The sequence below is a fragment of the Antennarius striatus genome, chromosome 14 (assembly GCF_040054535.1).
Source record: "Antennarius striatus isolate MH-2024 chromosome 14, ASM4005453v1, whole genome shotgun sequence".
NCBI classification, from domain to species: domain Eukaryota; kingdom Metazoa; phylum Chordata; class Actinopteri; order Lophiiformes; family Antennariidae; genus Antennarius; species Antennarius striatus.
The window spans coordinates 9943679-9963282 of record NC_090789.1 but is presented as its reverse complement, the minus strand read 5'-3'; the positions used below and the strand labels follow the sequence as shown (position 1 = coordinate 9963282).

At 40.1% G+C, this 19604-nt stretch overlaps 1 protein-coding gene across 3 annotated transcripts in view; it reads left to right on the top strand.

The window, feature by feature from the left end:
* The window catches only part of adcy2b (adenylate cyclase 2b (brain)), a 40568-nt gene that overhangs the window by 3139 nt on the left and 17825 nt on the right, over positions 1-19604 (top strand). For all 3 annotated transcript variants that reach the window (XM_068333419.1, XM_068333418.1, XM_068333417.1), the window contains exons 2-9: positions 3776-3973; positions 8613-8774; positions 10401-10550; positions 12851-12999; positions 14898-15009; positions 16069-16196; positions 16911-17069; positions 17922-18054. In XM_068333419.1, the coding sequence (XP_068189520.1) occupies positions 3776-3973; positions 8613-8774; positions 10401-10550; positions 12851-12999; positions 14898-15009; positions 16069-16196; positions 16911-17069; positions 17922-18054 (1191 nt within the window). The remainder of the gene's footprint in view (positions 1-3775; positions 3974-8612; positions 8775-10400; positions 10551-12850; positions 13000-14897; positions 15010-16068; positions 16197-16910; positions 17070-17921; positions 18055-19604) is intronic.

The following is a 19604-nucleotide window of genomic DNA, read 5'->3' as shown; positions in this document are numbered from 1 at the left end:
TCTATCTATCTATCTATCTATCTATCTATCTATCTATCTATCTATCTATCTATCTATCTATCTATCTATCTATCTATCTATCTATCTATCTATCTATCTATCTTAACATGTGCCATGAACAACCAATCAACACGACCTCCAAATTAAATTAAATAATGTCATTTGTCACTCCAGGACAACACAAAGAGGCATTGTCTGATCTGATTATCCTGTCAGCAAGACAACATTATTTATCTGTGTCCAAACCCAAACCATTCCAAATCAGTAAAATAAACACATCCCAGTGTGTACTAATGCTTTGGTTAGTACACACTGGGAAAGACAAGGGAAAGACAAGTAACTACATTTAAGACTAAGCAGATCTTTATTCCAATGAAAACCACTAAGGAAAGCTTTCAAAATAATTCAATAAGATTTCTGTGAAACGTTTGGAATTACTAGAATCCTCAGCTTGCATTGGTGTGAGTTTGATCGTGGGATTATTTGTGTTTATTTGTGCCACTAGCATAGCTTTGTCAGCGGGTTGATTGACCGACAGGACTTTACTGTAAATTAGCGGTAAGCTGGTGAGCTGTAACAGACACCTTAGGTGTTCAGCTTCTGACTCAACTCAGCACTCGCCAGAGACCCTTGGTCTTTCTGTTGTCCCCCCCAGCTTCTGTTCTCTTTCCTCTTCCTTCTCCATTTCATTAAGTAAAGTCCAATTCTCCTCCATTCAGCAGGCAGAAAACAACCAGCATTCGGTCACCATATACAGATTCCAGCAGCTCTGCTGCTGCAGAGATTATGGAGGTAGACAGAGGTAGATAGATGGAACAGAGATAGATCCACTTCAGGGCAGAGCCAGAGCCGAATTCAAAGTAATTCTTGTTTTTTATTCCTCCAGAGTTTATGGGCATAGAATACGTCTGTCCCCCAAAGTGTTCTGTTTTGGGGACTTATGGGTATTTGAGTCGATTTGGAGCCTCCATGAACCAGTGATTCACCACTGCTCTTTTTGTCATTTCTGTTCCGGCTTTACTTTTCATGAACACTTTAATGCCGATTAAACCTTTTTTTTGGTGTAATTATGAAATTATAATTTCTTTATCCTGTGATGCAATGATGCATAATTTCTTGGCTGAAGTGTTAGCAGCTGAAAATGTTGACGATGCTTGATAAATTGGTGTTATATTTAAAATAAACAAAATAGATAATAGAAATGTATTTTGTATAAATCCACTCAAATTGAGAGCTGATATAAAACATTTATTTATCTCGGGCATTGGATGAAAATGTATCTACTAAAAAAGTGTTTAATATTCGCTCAGCTCCCCTTTTTGCTTCAAAATAGTTTCCATAACATATCTCCTCATCTTTAGGCTCTGCATCCTCTGAATCATTTGACCTGTTTTATCAGAATATTAGATAATTTATTATTTGTGATTTTAATAATTGGACAGAGAGCAGACAACAAATTTGCTGCGAGTTTTTCTTCATCACAGAATAAATATTAAACAGGCTCCAAACCATTAAAAGCGCATAGACATGAATGTAACACAAAATTATGTACCGCCTCTCACCTTCTCTTCACTTTCTAACATAAGAGGTGATGTTTGACGCGTTTGAGCTGTTTCACTTCTGAATAATTAGACAGCTGCATCGCTCAGTCTCCCTCTGCTGCTGCTATGTCCCCACAGCTACCCCATTTCCCTCTCAGTCTAAGCGCTGGATAAGCCAGACTGGGCTAAAAAAAAAAGGAAAGAATTGTTCTGCATGACAATGCAATATGCAACGACAGGCAGACATAAGTCCTTCTTTCTATGGCACGTCTAGGGAAATGGCTTTAAATGGACACAGAAGGTTTTAATAGGATTATATGGTTTACAATCAGAAATGTGCAAAGTGCAGAAGCTTCCTCTTCTCTACACAAATACAAAATCACTTTTGTGTGCCTTCAGTTTATGCAAATAATAACAAATAATTTGTCCCTTAAGTCCACTCAAGTACGCCTAAGGTCTTTGGAGGTTGCTGTCATTCTAACGTTGTTTGAACCCAGTCAGTTCTCCAGGCTTATTTTACAGTCCTCATGACATCAGTAGCCACTTAAACTGACAAATTAGCCACAGATTTTAGGCTGAGTGTGTGAAATATTTTCATACTGTTGTGTACAATCTGCTCTTACAAGCCTGGTGTCGGGGGAATCCAGCACATTTAATGTCTGCACTGATGTTCATGTCACTGTAAAATCTGTGACATCTAATCACAATGCTCTGCCATCATGACATTGAATAACTTAATGCAGTGGTCTGTCCATGCTTGTCAGACAGGATCAGGTCTGTGAAGCAGTGCTGGGTGCTCTTCTTCAGCAAATGATAGTGCTTTTGCTGCTGGTTCATAATTTATACAGCTTGAAAAGGGAATAGTTTACTCTCCCAATCTTTCATGTGTGTATTTGGGGGATGTGGTTTTTGCATTTAAAGTGTTTTTCCAGTCAGGACTACAAGTATGTTCAAGATGGACACAAATATACAGAGATTGTGGACAGGTAGAGTGGAATAAAATAAAAGGGATGAAGACAAGAAGTAGAGCTGACATTGTCCTCCTGTTAACACGAGTAATTTATCACAAAGACACAGGTGAATATAATTTACATGAGTCACACCAGATACTGACTAAAGGCTTGGTTGAAAATGTCTGTATGCTGAACAAATTTCACTTTAAGTTGCCAGGATTCACTTTGTCTGACATGGAGTCATTTTTTCTGAAAGAAATGGAAAATTTCGAGATCATTTAGTCATTTTGAAGAAACACAAATATAACAACAAGTCGGGGAGATAATGGTGCCAAGATCAAAGAGAAGCCTTGAGGAAACCTGAACAAAATCCAATCATGTTATTTGTTGTAATGCTACTTGCATTGTCCTGTGCATTCAGTACAATATGAATGACAAAGTTGGTGAGGACAAGGCTAAAGGGACCCTGCCTTATTTAAATACAAATTCAATTGGGCCTGAATTTACATCTAGGAAATGAAAATGAGCCAGATATTTTGAGCAGACTTCTTAAAAACATTTTTTTAAAGCTTTTAATAATGTTTTATATATGTATGCAAATCAATGTATGTGCCATACATACACTCGTAAGGTGACTTTTGTGTTCAGCACATCTCTTTATCCTCCTGGTCCACTCAGGTTTGCTGAGGGGCCAAAATGAGGCCTGTGGGCCACCAAATGAGTAGGTCTGGTACCGAGGATGAGGTGTGTGAGGGATGCTCGTGTGTGTGTGTGTGTGTCAACAGCTTATAAATGCTGACTTTGACAGCGCGTGTACAGAAGTGATGCAGTAGCACATTCTCTGGGCTCAGACTATCTGTCTGCCAATCTGTGCGCCGTCTGTTCATCTGTTTGTGTGTGATTGTGTTGTTACACCTCTATCCTTATGAGAACTGAATGTTCCCAGTAAGACACAGACATTGTGAGAAATCTCTTAACGGGAGTGCATCGCTGAACAATTTTTACCTTGTTTGTGACTTTGAGATTAAAGGAAAGTTTGGGCAAAATTGATGTGTAATACATTTTTAAAGCATATTCTGGGGTCCTCTTTGTGTTTTTAGATTTGTTTGTGGTACTTAAAGCAAACAATGCAGCACATATTGTGCTGACATCTAGAATTTCTCACAGTAATACAAATTCTGTGTGTGCAAGCTATCTGCTTAAATGTTAAATAGGGATGTACTGCTAACCACTGTCTACTCTCAAGCTCACCAAATGACCAATAATTCTCTCTGTCTCCAGAATACAGACGACCATCTGACCTTCTTGATCACGGTTCCTGCAGCGCTCTTCCTCTTCCTGTCCATCTTCATCCTCGTCTGCATCGAGTCGGTTTTTAAACAGATGCTCCGCCTCTTCTCTCTCCTTATTTGGGCTTGTCTGGTCACCATGGGTTACCTGTTCATGTTCTCTGGAGGGCTGCTCAGGCCCTGGGACCAGGTACATTCATCTGAATGCATGTTTACTTCACAGACTGTATGTCTACTGTAAGTGAAATAACGTATGAAAATGATTTGCACTTTTAAGCGTGTGGAATTTGATTGTTAGCTAAGTTCCACCTCTATAATTTCACATTTTAAATCATGATTTCAAACAGGTAGACGATATCAGACCTCTCATCTCAAAATCAGCCACCATCGATTTTTCAGTCTGACATGACAACTGCCAACCAGTTTAATTAGCAGCAGCTACAATTTTAAGAATGCCAATCAACATCATCTGGCAACGCTGCTTTTACTGTCTCCAGCTGGCCCTTTTTGAAAGACCAATTCTCTACGGTAACACAAGCATATACTGATGTGAAGGCTTCATGAAAAGCTGAGGCTTGGCTGTATGTGGAAGGTGAAGCGAACACTGGTTGACGTGGGCATGGAAATGAGAAAACAGCAGTGTGCCTTGTGCAATATTAAGCTTGTAAAATGTGTTAGACTTTAAGAGGTATTGTTGCTGCACCTCATCCATCTATTTGACATCTTAGATGCTGTTCAGTCAAAGACAGAAGAGGAAACCATCACTGGAGGGTCAGCCTGCCGTACACATTGGTATAATAGTTCCTTTCCAGAGACAAGAAAAGCAAACAATTAATTAGGTTACGCGGCACGAGGGTGCAAAATTAATAGACTGTTGGCCATTATAACAGAGGACACTTACTTACTTGGGTTAAGTGCACCATGAAGCACTCCAGCCAAACTGGCAATGCACAAAACACTGGGTAGAAAAAAATGCTACTAAAATATCCTCACAGGTGACCCAGTTAAAGCAACTCAGAAAAAAAATATCTCGAGAAATATGACCAAAGAAAAATAGGATTTCTCATACAAAAATGTACAAAAATAAATGTTTCAAATGCAAAAATACAACACATTATAATTAAAATTAAATGATTATCAAGCCATTAATGATTTACAGAGAAATGAGACTGAAATATGCTTCTCCAAAGACACAGATGATCTTGCTAATGAAACAGCTCTATGCTGACGTGTATCGTCCATGTGGGTGACTGTAAGCAAACCGTCACAAAAGTGTCACTAAAATTGTGAAAATGAGCAAACTAAAAAAACCATTTTTAAAGTGCACGTTTGTGAGTCCTACAGAGCATGTGTGGCATTTTATTAAATTCTGTACTGTCCAGCAAATTTTGAGAAAATGTCATAAATAAATAGCTGTGGATGTATTTTGACAAAATAGAAGAAGTCTGGGATGTGTGAACAAAAACATGGTTGATGGCTTGTAACATCTTTAGTGTGGAATGGAGTGGTACAGCAAAAATATGCCCGTCGTCATGGTAGCGGAGGCCATAGAGGAGCACCAGTGCAGCCAAGACAAGATATCCCATGAATACACCACCACACAAACAACCACCAATCAAAACACATATTGTCATATTGTTCTAGAACCGTGTGTGTGTTCACAAGTGTTGTGATTGCATACACGTGTGTATGTTTTGCTTCACGTACTGTATCTGCATCGTATCCTACTGTATCTGTCACTTTAGGTTTAACTACACAACGTATGTGATGTAAGCACAAAGGTAACGCCGCGTGTTCCAGGTTAGCTCCAATAGTTAATGAGGCCTGATGGAGCCTGAGGTGAGCAAATCAGCACAGACAGATGACTTCTCAGCACCAGACTCTCTGTCTCAGGAATCCCATTTGCTCCTTCCAGCGCCTTGTCTCCCTCTATTTATCAAATCCCATTTACTCTCCCCAGCTTCTCCACCTGCCTCTTCCTCTGCTGTTCAGACCCCGCTCTACCAGACTCAAATGTTCTCTCTCCCCCTCTCCATCCATCCATTCACCCTCTCCTCTGGGGTAGAGATATTTTTACCATCAGCCACCTGTGAGAGCGTAATCATTCTGCATTATTAATAATCACTCTCCCTGCTCTCATGCTCTCCAACCTACAAATCCATCCATCCATCCATCCATCCATTTATCCATCCATTCATCCATCCATCAATCCATCCATCCATCCATCCATCCATCCATCCATCCATCCATCCATCCATCCATCCATCATCTAATCTGTGTGTCTGTCTGTCTAGACAGGTGGTGAGAGACATTTTTGGAGTGCAGGAACCCTCTGGGGGCAGCCAGCAAACACTGCTGCCCCCAGAGGGTTGGATTGATTGTGATTGCTGAGAGAACAGTGATTCAGACAGAACCCTCAGAGTTTAAAACTGCAAGGTCTTGACAAAAAAAAAAAGGGGGGGGTGACAGGAAAGACAGAGATAGAGATAAACTGCTGCTCTGCTTAGATAATCTTTATCTAACTCTCCCTTAACATGCTCACCTGATTATCATCGTTCTGGACACACACACACACACACACACACACACACACACACACACACACACACACACACACACACACACACACACACACACACACACACACACACACACACAAGGAAATGTGTTAGCTGTGCACATCAGCAGCTGCATCCGACAATCTAGCTGCTTCACCCTGTTAGGTTGGCCTTGATTAAATTTCTTTGAAATCCCTTTTCAGAAAGTCACACCTGGTACCTCAGAGTCAAGATGCAGTCATACTGACCTGCATGACTGTGCAGCCACTCACAAGCAGAAAAATGCCAAAATGCAGCTGAGCTTGAGAGCATATCACAATATTGAGTGAAAAGCAAAACATTTTTGATGAGGGTTTCAAGCTGGTAGACTATGAGGCAAGCCAGTCTTGTGCTGCTTCTGTCTGAAACACAGACAAGAGTTGTGCCGTCCGAACGGGGTAGGAGGGTGAAATGCAGAAGTGAGATGATGGCAGGAGGGCAGCAGCTCCCATCATTCCCATGAAGGTGTTTGATGGTATATTAGGATTCTGGCCCGAGTACTGTGGAGATGGAGTGTGTCTGGGTGCTAGAAGTAGGTGACACACCTGAAATTGGACTGCCATTCTCAATTTCCACAGACCGGACAAAACACAGCTCCATCTTTTCTGTTTCTTTCTCATTTTTTTGTTTTTTTTGTTTAAGAAATGGGAGCTCAGGAGAACAGTGTAAGCATGTGGCAAAATGTGGACAACCCTCAAAATGCTAAATCTGCTTTAGAATGAGCAGAACAACAGAAATAGCAACAGCAACAACAACAACAATAATAAGAATGATAATAATAATAGTTCTTTTTGACACATCACCCAGAACACTGTTGATGCAAATGCTCAGAATAGTGATGTCATAAGTCTTGTTGTGCCTGGAATCATCATGCAAATCTGTATAAATAAGAGACAAAGTCAAATTAGCATAATATTAACTGTATATTAATGATTACATACTGCAGTGGGTTCTGGGTGTGAGCAAGATCAAGTTATGTTAAAGTTTGCTTAATGTCTCAGCAGATTCCATTTGCAAAATACTGGGAGACACAGGAAATAAACAAATGGGAAGGTCAGAGTTCATCTGGAGGCTCAGTTGGAACTCTGACTTGTGGGCACTGGTCGCCACCAAAACAGGAAGGGGTGGACTGACAGCGGGGGGAAGTGGACAGGGACGAAGCAGGAGGTTCAAGCACAACTTATCAATGACAACACAGTTGGAAACACACACACACACACACACACACACACACACACACACACACACACACACACACACACACACACACACACACACACACACACACACACACACACACACACACACACACACAGACATATGCTAATCCAGAGTCGAAACAGATTGGAGGTCAGAGCAAGATATTTGATGGATCTTGAAAAACAACAACAAACAGGAAACTCCATCTAAATATACTCCACAGTAAAAAACAAAACAAAAGCAAAAAATGGAATACAATATTTGAGCCATTGTACTTTACAGCTATATTATGTGTTGCTGTGATGTGTGGTGTGGTAATGATTGAGGGTTTTTTTAACGCTCAGTGAGCAACCTACTCACCTCCCATGATTTATTATGGGATCAGAGGAGGAGGCAGCCCACCTCACTCTTATAACTGTACTGCTTTTAAACAAAAACAGACAAATACAGAAATTCTAGATTATAATGCTCTAGTGGGATTCAATTGCATGTATTTTTATTCTCTCCATCCAGGCTTTTTTTTTTCAGTAAGCACTTGCGTGACCATCAGCCCAGAACGGGTTGACTTGCAGCTGAATAAAATGATGTCAGGAAATTTATTTGTTGCTTTGATTTGCTTGCAATTTTGTGCCATTATCACAGCTGTTGCATGATCATGTTGAAAGATAATGTTATTGTCCCCTAATGCCTCTGCCACAGAGGGCATGTAAGAAGAATTCAGTGAAATTTCATAAATGCGTTGTGGGGGCTGTATGAGTGTGAATTTCATTATTACTTCCTTCATTTTGGTTATTTGCCCTTTTTGGGCATATTTGTACCTGATTTTCCCTTTTTTCATATTCACATTTAAAAAAGGTTATGGTCATTCCATCATCACCACATCAGCACCGAACAGCAATTTTTATTTAGCAGGATCGTCTATGAAGCCTCTTGTATTTCTACTGAAATTTCCCCATCTAGGAAAAGCTGAAAAAAAAAAAGCTTAAGATAATCGCCTATACCCACTAATTTATTCCTGCTTCCTGTTTCCAGGTGTCCTTCTTCCTGTTTATTGTTTTTGTTGTCTACACCATGCTGCCCTTCTCTATGAGAGGGGCCATTATTGCCAGCGCCATCACATGCTTCTCACACACCGTGACCCTCAGCATCTGTCTGGCCTCCAGGGTCAAAGAACTGGAACCACTGGTCTGGCAGGTAAGATGATGAGATTGCACAGGGGGGAAAGGTGAGACTAGTCAGACTCCACCACGTTGAAATGTTCTGAAAACCAACAAGAATAAACATGATGGTGTCTGGTTTCCATAGCAACATCTAGCAGTACCTGTACATTAAATGCTAGCTTCAGGCTTTTTCCTTTACCTAATTATACACTGGAGAGTCAGAGAATGAATGGGTGCAGTGATTATTTACTGCATGTTTATGGAGCAGAGAAAACAAAAGGTATGTGAAGGTGAAGAAAGGAAAAAAAACCCCTCCATACTAAAGTTGATGAAGTTGCCATAAATGTAAATTTTATGTTTTGTATTATACCGATGAGACCTTTCCTCAATTCTTTCAACCAACATCAGTCAAGCAAGGACAGACCAAGAGATAGAATCGAAAAAATCATCTAACATTCAAGAAAGAAACGGTGACTTTGAAGACTAAATGGGTGAAAACTGGGGAAATTACCTGTCAATGCAGCACAAAAAATTTAACTTGTCAAGAAATCTTAAATGCTAGTTCCAGTCTAAAAATAAGTAGGCTAAAGAGAGTTCACATTCTGGAAAATAAAAAATACTTTTAAATACTGTGCTGCAAATTTTCTAAGTAATATTTTTGTCTTGCCGTGAGTCTGTGGTCTGAACTGGACTTAATTGTTCACTTTGACTCTGACCTTTGATAACACAGCTTAATAGTTGGATGATGAAATCTACCATTTATGCAATTTCCTGCCTCTGTAGCAGATGTAGCTGAGCTTCCTGTTCTCTAAATAAATGGTTCACAAGGGTTAATTTCAATGGAACCTAATTGTGATGTTGTTGTGTGCATAATTAAAAATTATGGTGTGAAACATTTTAATAGGAACTGGGTTATAAAACAGTGGGCCTGCCCTGTATTACTGTAACCCAGCATATTCAACAAAGCCTCCAGAGGCAGATAAACTGCCTACTCCTGGAGCAGCTCTTCACGCAATGACTCTAAATGAATGCACTCTGGATACTGAGCACAAAGAAAGTCTCACTGCAAAGCAGGAAACTAGTTGTTCTTCTATAAGTACACCAAATAGCAAACATACAGGCAAAGCATGAGATTCAATAAAAGATACAGGACCATGACAAGCTGTATTTGAAACTATCGATTTACCGTCATTACATGTCTGAAGCTAAAACACATGTTGTGTGTATAAACCTACTGATAACGCTCAGACCAAACTCATCTCTTCTCTGTCACAAACACACACACAAACGCACACGCACACGCACACACACACAAACACACACAGTGGAAAAGCACACCAATAAAATGTGTTCAAAACATCCACTGCTCTCCCCTTTCTTACAGCATCAACGCAACCCACTGATATGCAATTTTACATTTTAACAAGCTAGTGGTTGACACGGTGTTGTAGAAGTGTTGTCACGGTGTGTTCTGTGACCGGCTTTCATTGAGCAATAATAAATGCGAAAATAGAAAGTTGGGAATTTTAAGCACAGGTGCATCTAAAATACGTGTCACCTCATGACATCATTTTATTACCTCACCTTGTTTGTGTATGTGTGTGTGTGTGTGTGTGTGTGTGTGTGTCTGTGTGTCTGTGTGTCTGTGTGGGGGGGGCAGATCTTAGCCAATGTGATCATCTTCACGTGTGGGAACCTGGCGGGAGCGTACCACAAACACCTGATGGACCTGGCCCTCAAGCAGACCTACCAGGATACCTGCAACTGCATCAAGTCCCCCATTAAACTGGAGTTTGAGAAGCACCAACAGGTACACACTGTCAGAACTCTCATGATGCTGCTTTTATATGTCCAAAAACCTTTTGCACTTTCAGAGTTAAATGTGTGTATAAAATTTATTACTGGAGTTAAATCCAGACCTATCCCAGATATTAAAAATTTCATTAGGAGTCTTTATTTTAATTAGAGTTGAACTTATCCAGAACCTGGAACAGATCCAGGACCTACTATGCACTGAGCTGTTTTAGTGGAGGTTTGTACTCTTTAAATAAAGGGTACGTATTGTGTGTGTGTGTGTGTGTGTGTGTGTGTGTGTGTGTGTGTGTGTGTGTGTGTGTGTGTGTGTGTGTGTGTGTGTGTGTGTGTGTGTGTGTGTGTGTGTGTGTGTGTGTGTGTTAGTGTGCCAGTGCATCACAAAACAAACGCCAGCTCTCATTTAGTTGCTGAATACAGATCACTTGAGTTCATTAATCAAACACATGATTTATAATTTGACATTTCTGCAGGCTATCACACCCTTTCCGTTCGCTCTCAGTAGACTGTTCGTATTGCCTCAGTGCTGAATAAGTAAATAAGTGCGGGTGGCGTGGGTTTCTATTTTTAGAGCACCCCCCTCCAACTCCTGTCTCTACTTAATTTGCTGCTGTGTTTTAGGAAATGAGCCTGTGGTGTGTGAACAATGTAATGACCCTCTCTGCTGTGAGCTGCATTTATGAGTCACACCCCCTCAGGGAGCTATTCACCCTGTCCAATATGCACACACACACACACACACACACAAACACACACACACGCACACACACAATCACACCTGTCCGAATTCTTACTCATGTGTGCAAACACACACCACAATCACCCTCAAATGAACCTCCATCTGATGTGGATGGTTCTAGATTAAAACCCACAACACACACAGTAACACAACTGCTATGGGTGGATAATTTTACTTTCTCTAGTCTTCCATTTTTTCTTATTTTCTCAGGTAACTGACCGTATTATACACTCATATGTCTCGTTTTAGATGTCGTCTGTGCTGCTTTAAGTAAACTTTGATATTTCGACTCTTGAAAACAGCAGCCATCAAACTTACGTGTCAGCACCTCAGAGCCAGCGAAGGCCTCTTTGTATCGTCAGCTTTTTGTAACACTTGTAGACTAAAATCCTCGGGTGAGAAAACCAAGTAAACATAAGACATATTTCACTGCCACACCCACCTCGGTGCATCCAAAGCACTAGGCAGGTCATTTAAGGTCGAGACTTGCATGCATCTCTAGACATACACCTCACAAGAGACGTGTCCATTTTTCACCTTGAATGAAAGTGACATTTGCTCTGGTCTCAACTGGTGATTGAAAGGCATTTTAGAAAACAGAAAACCCAGATTAAAGTATACATTTTTCCGCAATCCCATTTAAGTCTTCCTGATGAGCACAGCACCCTTGATCCACCCATGGGATCACAGGATCTGTACATTCACAGCATTTGCTTTCCTCTGCCTGGAAAATGTCTTTGTCCCGTTTGCTCTTCTGTATGTGCTTCTTGTGTTCTGTTCTGAGATATGATCCAAAGAACCATTATTAAGTAAAAAATCTATTTAGATAGTTAATTATTAGCTGTGGGCGACAATGGTTGTATTGTATGCAGTACCGAGATTACAGCAGTTCAAAACAGAATTGATGAGCTGAGAATAGAATAGAATAGAACAGAATAGAATAGAATAGAATAGAATAGAATAGAATAGAATAGAGTAGAGTAGAGTAGAATAGAATAGAATAGAATAGAATAGAATAGAATAGAATAGAATAGAATAGAATAGAATAGAATAGAATAGAATAGAATAGAATAGAATAATGTGTGGGAGAACAAAATATGTTGAGCAGAGCTGAAGGTTACCTTGCAGCAGAAACTATTTTTTCACACAGACATATTGTCCATATGATGTTACATATTTCTACATGTGTAAGGGTATCTTTTCGTTCACTCAGAGTGCATCAGTTATGTTGTATGAGTATGAAATTAAAAACAAAGACACCAGTGGGTAGTGTTTTTGCCTCACAGCGTGAAGATTCCGGGTTCAAATCCACCTGAGGTCCTCAGACTTTTGCGAGTTTCCCTGTTTGCACAGGTTCTCTCTCCAAGTTCAGCTTCTTCCCACCACTAAAAACTTGCAGTACATTATCATGTTAGTGGGTCAATCCAAACAATCATTAGTTTCTCTAATGCTATTAAACAAACACATATTGCTTTGCCTTTTTCCCTTATTGCATCATAGATTATCAACTCCAGCTCATCTCACTTTTCATCCCTGCCCCCTCCTCTCTTTGTCTCCAGGAACGTTTGCTGTTATCCTTACTTCCAGCTCACATAGCCAGGGTGATGAAGGCCGAGATCATCCAGAGGCTGCAGGGACCCAACTTTGGTCGAACTGAAAGCACCAACAACTTCCACAACCTGTATGTCCAGCGTCACACCAATGTCAGGTAGTAATGAGACTTCACCTTTATCTGTGCCTCCATGTAACAAAGGTGATTGTGTGCTGTTCTCAGCTCCATGTTTGATTGGACCAATTTCATGCTGTCCTTTCCCTTGGCTCCTTCTTCCGTCCATTTTGATCTGCTCTCACGTTTGTTTTCTCCCTTTATTTCTTCCCCTTTCTTTTTCCTTTTCATTGCTCTGGTCAAATTTAATTGAGAGTTAATCTGCTTCCTTTGCCCTCTGAGATCACTTTGCCAAAACAACAGGACTCTATGTCCTGTGTTCTTAATGGTATCCTCTTTATATTGGTAAGACCAAAAGATCCAAATCCAGGTTAACCAGAAGATTTTATTTATAAATTGTCCACATCAGGCTGAAACTTTACAGGTGGCAACTACAGAGGAATAAAGCAGATGAGCTTTACAATGAAGTTATGGGAAAAGTAGTTGAAGGTGTGATGTGTGATAGAAGATTTTCAGCTAAAATGAAAGGAAAGGTGTACAAAACTGTGGTGAGACCAGCGATGTTGTTTGGTCTAGAGACAGTGTCACTGAGGAAAAGACAGGAGACAGAGCTGGAGGTAGCAGAGATGAAGATGCTGAGGTTCTCTCTGGGAGTGACCAGGAAGGATAGGATCAGGAATGAGTAATCAGAGGGACAGCACATGTTAGAGGTTTTGGAGATAAAGTCAGAGAGGCCAGACTGAGATGGTTTGGACATGTCCACAGAAAGATAGTGAATATATTGGTAGAAGGATGCTGGGTTTGGAACTGCCAGGCAGGAGGCCTAGAGGAAGACCAAAGAGGAGGTTAATGGATGTAGTGAAAGAGGACATGAAGGTAGTTGGTGTGAGTGAAGAGGATGCAGAAGACAGGGTTAGATGGAGGCACCTGATTTGCCGCGGCGACCCCTGAAGGGAAAAGCCCAAAGGAAAAGAAGAAGAAGAGGCTGAAACTTTACAGAAGAGAGAATATTTCTGTGTCCCTTTTATGCAGGCCTGAGGTATGCGTGGGTGAGTCTGTGCTTATGTGTATCCGGGTGTGCTGATAATAATAAAATCACTCGTGGTATATCTCAGTAAAGAGGGCAATCTCCCCAGAATAAAGAACTGACATCCAAGGACAGGTGGTGTTGTGAGTCTGCGGGCGTCCACCTACACAATACAGTGGTGAGACAGAGCCAAGCAGCACCTGCTGCCCCCACCATCCTGTTTGAAGTTGCGGACAGGATATTTTGTTCTTCGCATTAAATATCATTTTCATCTTAGGAAGTAGACGGATGCTTAAAGTTGATATGTAAGCCTGTCACACATCTGAGGCAATGGAGACATAATGCATGAGGAGTTGTTTGTCTTTCACATTAGAGAATTTGGTGTAGGGTATTAAAAAAAGAATAATGAAAACAAGATGCTGCCTAACAAAGAGAGTCATGAGAACAGTCTCTGTTTTCCACCTCACAAACTTGAACACAGTTGAAGTTTTTCAGCCTCATCTATCATCTCCTGCCGCTGAGCAATGCCCAGACTCCTCCACCACAATATCACACCCCTGTTCAAAATCAGGAGGGTTTTATCGCTGGAAGTTTGGTTTATAAATACTTATATTACACCTCTGTAATGATTAAATATTTAAGATGTATGTAGTTGATAATTTTCTGGCTAGCAAGGCAGTTTATATTCCACTGCATGACAATCTCACAACGTATTATTATGTTGCATTCATAAAACATCCATATAATCCATGGTGACATCCAAGCATTTCTATTATTTTGAAGGGAAAACACCGTGCCTCAGTGATGAGAAGAAACGAATTAGGAGCAGGGTAGAGATAAATGAGCTTAAGTCTGGATACAGAGATACAGAAGACAGCATTGTGTTATTTATTGCTTATCTTGTTTTCTGCAGCATTCTCTATGCTGATATTGTGGGCTTCACCAGGCTGGCCAGCGACTGCTCCCCTGGTGAACTTGTGCACATGTTAAATGAGCTCTTCGGAAAGTTCGACCAGATTGCAAAGGTATTTCAAAATAAGGCCATCTTTATTGCGTATCAGATTTTATAGACACAAGTTGTATGACAGATTATTGGAATGTAAAGACTCTAAATCACATGCATATACCTTCTAAACTCGAGAAAATAAGATACCAATTTTTCCTGTGAAGCAAAGATTCTTTGCTGTGCAGTGTTTGAGCTACTTTTTGTACAGTTTATGAATGAGAACATAATATTTCATGCAGTCTAATACTGCAACACCATGAGGTGTAGCTTCACATCTATATAAAACTACAGAAGATTTTGACATTTAAACACATGTAATTACAAAGGCTTTGAATAAATAATTTCCAAGTGACGCTGTACTCCTTTCCAAACAGCATTTAAATGTGAAGCATGTTCTGTTCCACAAATAATTCATCCATCTTTAATGCAGAGGCTAAGGATCTTTATGACATTTAAATGTGATTTGGTTTACAAAAAGTGCTTTCAGCTAATGCCAGGGTAAATCTGTCAATGGATATTAAATTGTGGGGACAATTTTTATTTTAATCCCAATATAACCAAGAGGAGACAGCAGAATGTGTCTCCAGCTGTCAATCAGATCAAATGTGGCCTTGAAATAGATGCTTTCTCTGTCCTGCGGCCATTGTCGGCCTTGCTGCCATATCTTCTGTGAACCCTTAGCTTGCTATCAGCTACAGGTTGAGCAGCGTGGGCTGAACAGGGTCTCCTGGGTATATCTATCTAAAAAAATGAGTCAGGCTCTCTCAGCTTTGTGTCCAGAAGTTCTGTCCTTCTGCCTTACAATGCTGCCATTACATAAATGTGATCCAACGATGAGCTGTTACACTTCCCACATGTGGAATAAGAGCTCATGTGTTAGGTGTGTGGGTGTATGATTTTGGGCTTGATGGATGTGACTATGTGTGCGTGCTGGTTGTGTGGAGGTGAGACAGTGCACAAGAGACAACATTTTCTAAATGAAATAGTAAACCTGTACAGATATTATTATTTTGGACTGATGATGGTTGACAAATGTTCTCTTAATCTTCACTTTCCACCTTTACCCCATCTCTTTAAGGAAAATGAGTGTATGCGAATCAAGATCCTGGGAGATTGTTACTACTGTGTGTCTGGCCTGCCTGTGTCGTTGCCTCATCATGCCAGGAACTGCGTAAAGATGGGCTTGGATATGTGTGAGGCCATCAAGTAAAATACCAGATCTCTCTCTCTTTGACTTTCTCACTCACACATGAAACACAAAGACGAGCAGACTGAGCAGATGGAATGCCAGACTTGGTTTCTCTGTTTGAACTCTGGAGTAAACAGTTTGTGAATTCAATATGATAAACCTCCAAAATTAGCAAAAACGTCTTGCAAATTAAAAAGTCCCCCACTTCTGCCTCATCTCTGTATGCTTCTCTCTTGCATGAACCCAAACACATTAGTTTTATAGGCGATGTGTTCGCATGCCAGCACTGATCCTTAATCGTAAGTAGATTCATGGCGACATCCGGTTTCATTCACTTCAGACGCAGTGAGTCTGTATTTTTGTAGTTATGCAGGATTTTCCACACTGACTCAAATTCAATTCCACTGACTCATTTTACAAATGTAGCATCTAAATTACTGGTTACTGGCAGCATTTTGTACAAAGAAACAGACAATATTTCACTGTCTTATTTTTAGAAACCCACATTTTGGTTATGCTTGATTAGTCAAGGAATACTATGAAACTTTTGACTTATAATATGTCTGAACTCATGACATGCAGCACAGTACTTCTGTTTTTGTGTGACTTTGTACATGTCCAGGCTAATTTCAACTCAAAGATTTTGTTCTCAGAATGAATGGAAATAAAACAGATTTTACAAAATCGTGAACTACAACTTGAAAGATTCATTTTCTGCTCCGTTTCCGCAGGAAAGTCCGAGATGCCACAGGAGTGGATATCAACATGCGCGTTGGCGTTCATTCTGGCAACGTCCTCTGTGGTGTGATTGGCCTTCGGAAGTGGCAGTATGATGTGTGGTCACATGATGTGACACTAGCCAATCACATGGAGGCAGGTGGTGTGCCAGGGTATGATATATCCAGCATTTATAGTCTGTTGCACTTGATCTGACTGCTGATTCAATACTGCTTTGCAAATCCCTGATTACTGTGTTGCTGGCAAACCAGAGGCGTGTACCTGGCTTTAATTAGTAAACCAACCAGGAGTCTGTGCTTAGGGAAACCCTTTCTGCTGTTAGTATTTAATGCCAATCTAAACTTTACTTTAGAAAGTTAGTGAATCCCCATCTGTTCCACTGTCATTCCATGTGGCCTAGTAGAAGTGAGCAATGTCTGTGACTAGCAGCAGTGTAGTATGATTATCATGCAGTGGGAAGTCTCATGGTGGCTGTATTGGAGTCTGTTTCTTCACTTGCATTGTTGTCCCGTTTTTGAGTGTGAAACTATTTAGACTTACTCAGTCAGAAACATCAAAGTCTGGTTCAAAGTTTAAAAAAAAAAAAGTATACTGTATCAGTATCAGTTTTCTAATCCCTGATAAATTAGATCCCCAACAAATATAAGAAAAAAAACCTAAGGGAGAAACATACAGTATTGATGTTTTGCTGCAGCATCAAGAAGAAGCACAATAAACATCCCGTTCTCTTTAGCCAATTAGCTTTACATTGTGATGTGGCCGTAAATGATGTTCCTCTTCATTTTATGCCTGCTTTAACTAGCTAAAAAATATACCCACTGGAAAAAAATCATTCCCATCTCACTCATTCAGCATTAGTAAGGGTAATCAAATAACCCCAGGGGGGTAATTGCAGGCTGGTGTAGTTTTGAGGCTAGAAAGTAAATAATACATTTGACAGATGTGTTGATAGCATGATGACATCAGTTCTTCTCTCATGATCTCCCCTGACTCTCCATCTCCAGGAGGGTCCACATCTCTTCGGAGACACTGGAGCATTTGAAAGGCTCATATAAGGTGGAGCCTGGAGACGGACAGAGTCGAGACTCCTACCTGAAAGAACACGGAGTTATCAGCTTCCTGGTCATCAACCCCAAGGTTAGAATCATTGTTTTCGTTTTTTATACATCCTGTATAGCCGGAGAGCTGCTGGTTGTCTTAGTCTAACGCAAGATTATCTATTGTTCCAAGACACAAAAAATTCTTCAGTTAGATTTTTTGTGATAATTTTTTTATATAGTGCCACTCTAAAAATATTGATTTATATAATACCTGTACATTAATTTAAAATTTAAGTAAAAAATGTTCAACATTCTAATATTAAATTGAACCAGTTACAGTAGGTTGAGCATCTTAGCTGCTGTATCGTCAGTTAATCTCCCCTAAGACAAGATAACCCCGTCCTTTTCGTCTTTTTCTCTGTTTAAGGCCTCGTGAGTGGCCTAAAACATATTGCAGCTCCCTCTGTCCAATCAGTGCATAAACTATTGCTTTAACACATCTGCCTCTCCAGAGAGCTTTCTGCTGAGAATATCTCTTCATGGAATATTGGCATCCAGCCCTGCTCTGGGTTTTTGGCTTAGCAAACAAAAAAATAAGTGTAACAGTCTTCTGCTTCTCTAATTCCCCCATCAATTGGCTGCAATGTGCCTTCTTCTTTAGATATCTATAATAACCAGATGTTCAGGTTTGAAACAAGGGTTTATTTTTTCTATGGTTCAAAAACTATGTACATTTTGGTCACTGCAAAGACAGACTGTCACATTTTCATTTTTTAAATCATTTTTATGGTATCTCATTTATGAGAGAATACATTTACCCTGGCTCCATGGTGGTAATCCTGTTCTGATCTGAGGTTCTGGATATATAAACAATTATCATCTTAAAAATAAAATGTTTTTCTCATGTGAAAAGATGCTACTCTTTATCTTGTATTTTCATTTGCTGTCATACATGTAGCTTTTCCATACCCTCTGAAAAAAGTAAAATTTAACATAATGAACTGTGGGTGCTCAGTGACATTTTCATGGAGCCACTGTATGGATCATGGCCAAATATAGAGCACTGTTTACATACACGTGTTTGTGTGGGTTCTCTCCAGGGTCTTCTACCTCCAAAAGCATGTAGCTTAGGTGAATTGATCACATCTAATTGTCCGTAGGTGTGTGTGAGTGTGTGTGTTTGTTTGTCTTTTCTCTGGCCTGCAAGGAGCTGGCATCTAATTTGGGGTGTACCCTGCCTTTTGCCCATCGATGGCTGGGATAGACTCCAGCAGTCCTGTAACCCACAAGGTAGACAAGTGGATTACGAATGTGTCGTCCACAAGAAAGTGGATGGATGGGATGGATGTTTGAATACATTCTACTGAAATACACACTGTACTTATTATACTGAATGTATATACAGTACAATATATAGTGCACAGATGTATGAGACTTGTATAAATATAGACTGTATATATAGTATACTACACTACATACACTGTATGTGCATGCAGTACATACCTACAAGTTATATACTCACGAAATATATATTGTATATTCTGAACAGTCTGTATACATATATGCTGCATATAATGTACATGCACACGATACACTGTGTGGACAGTATAGACACTCTGGACGTACATGCACTATGTATTATACATA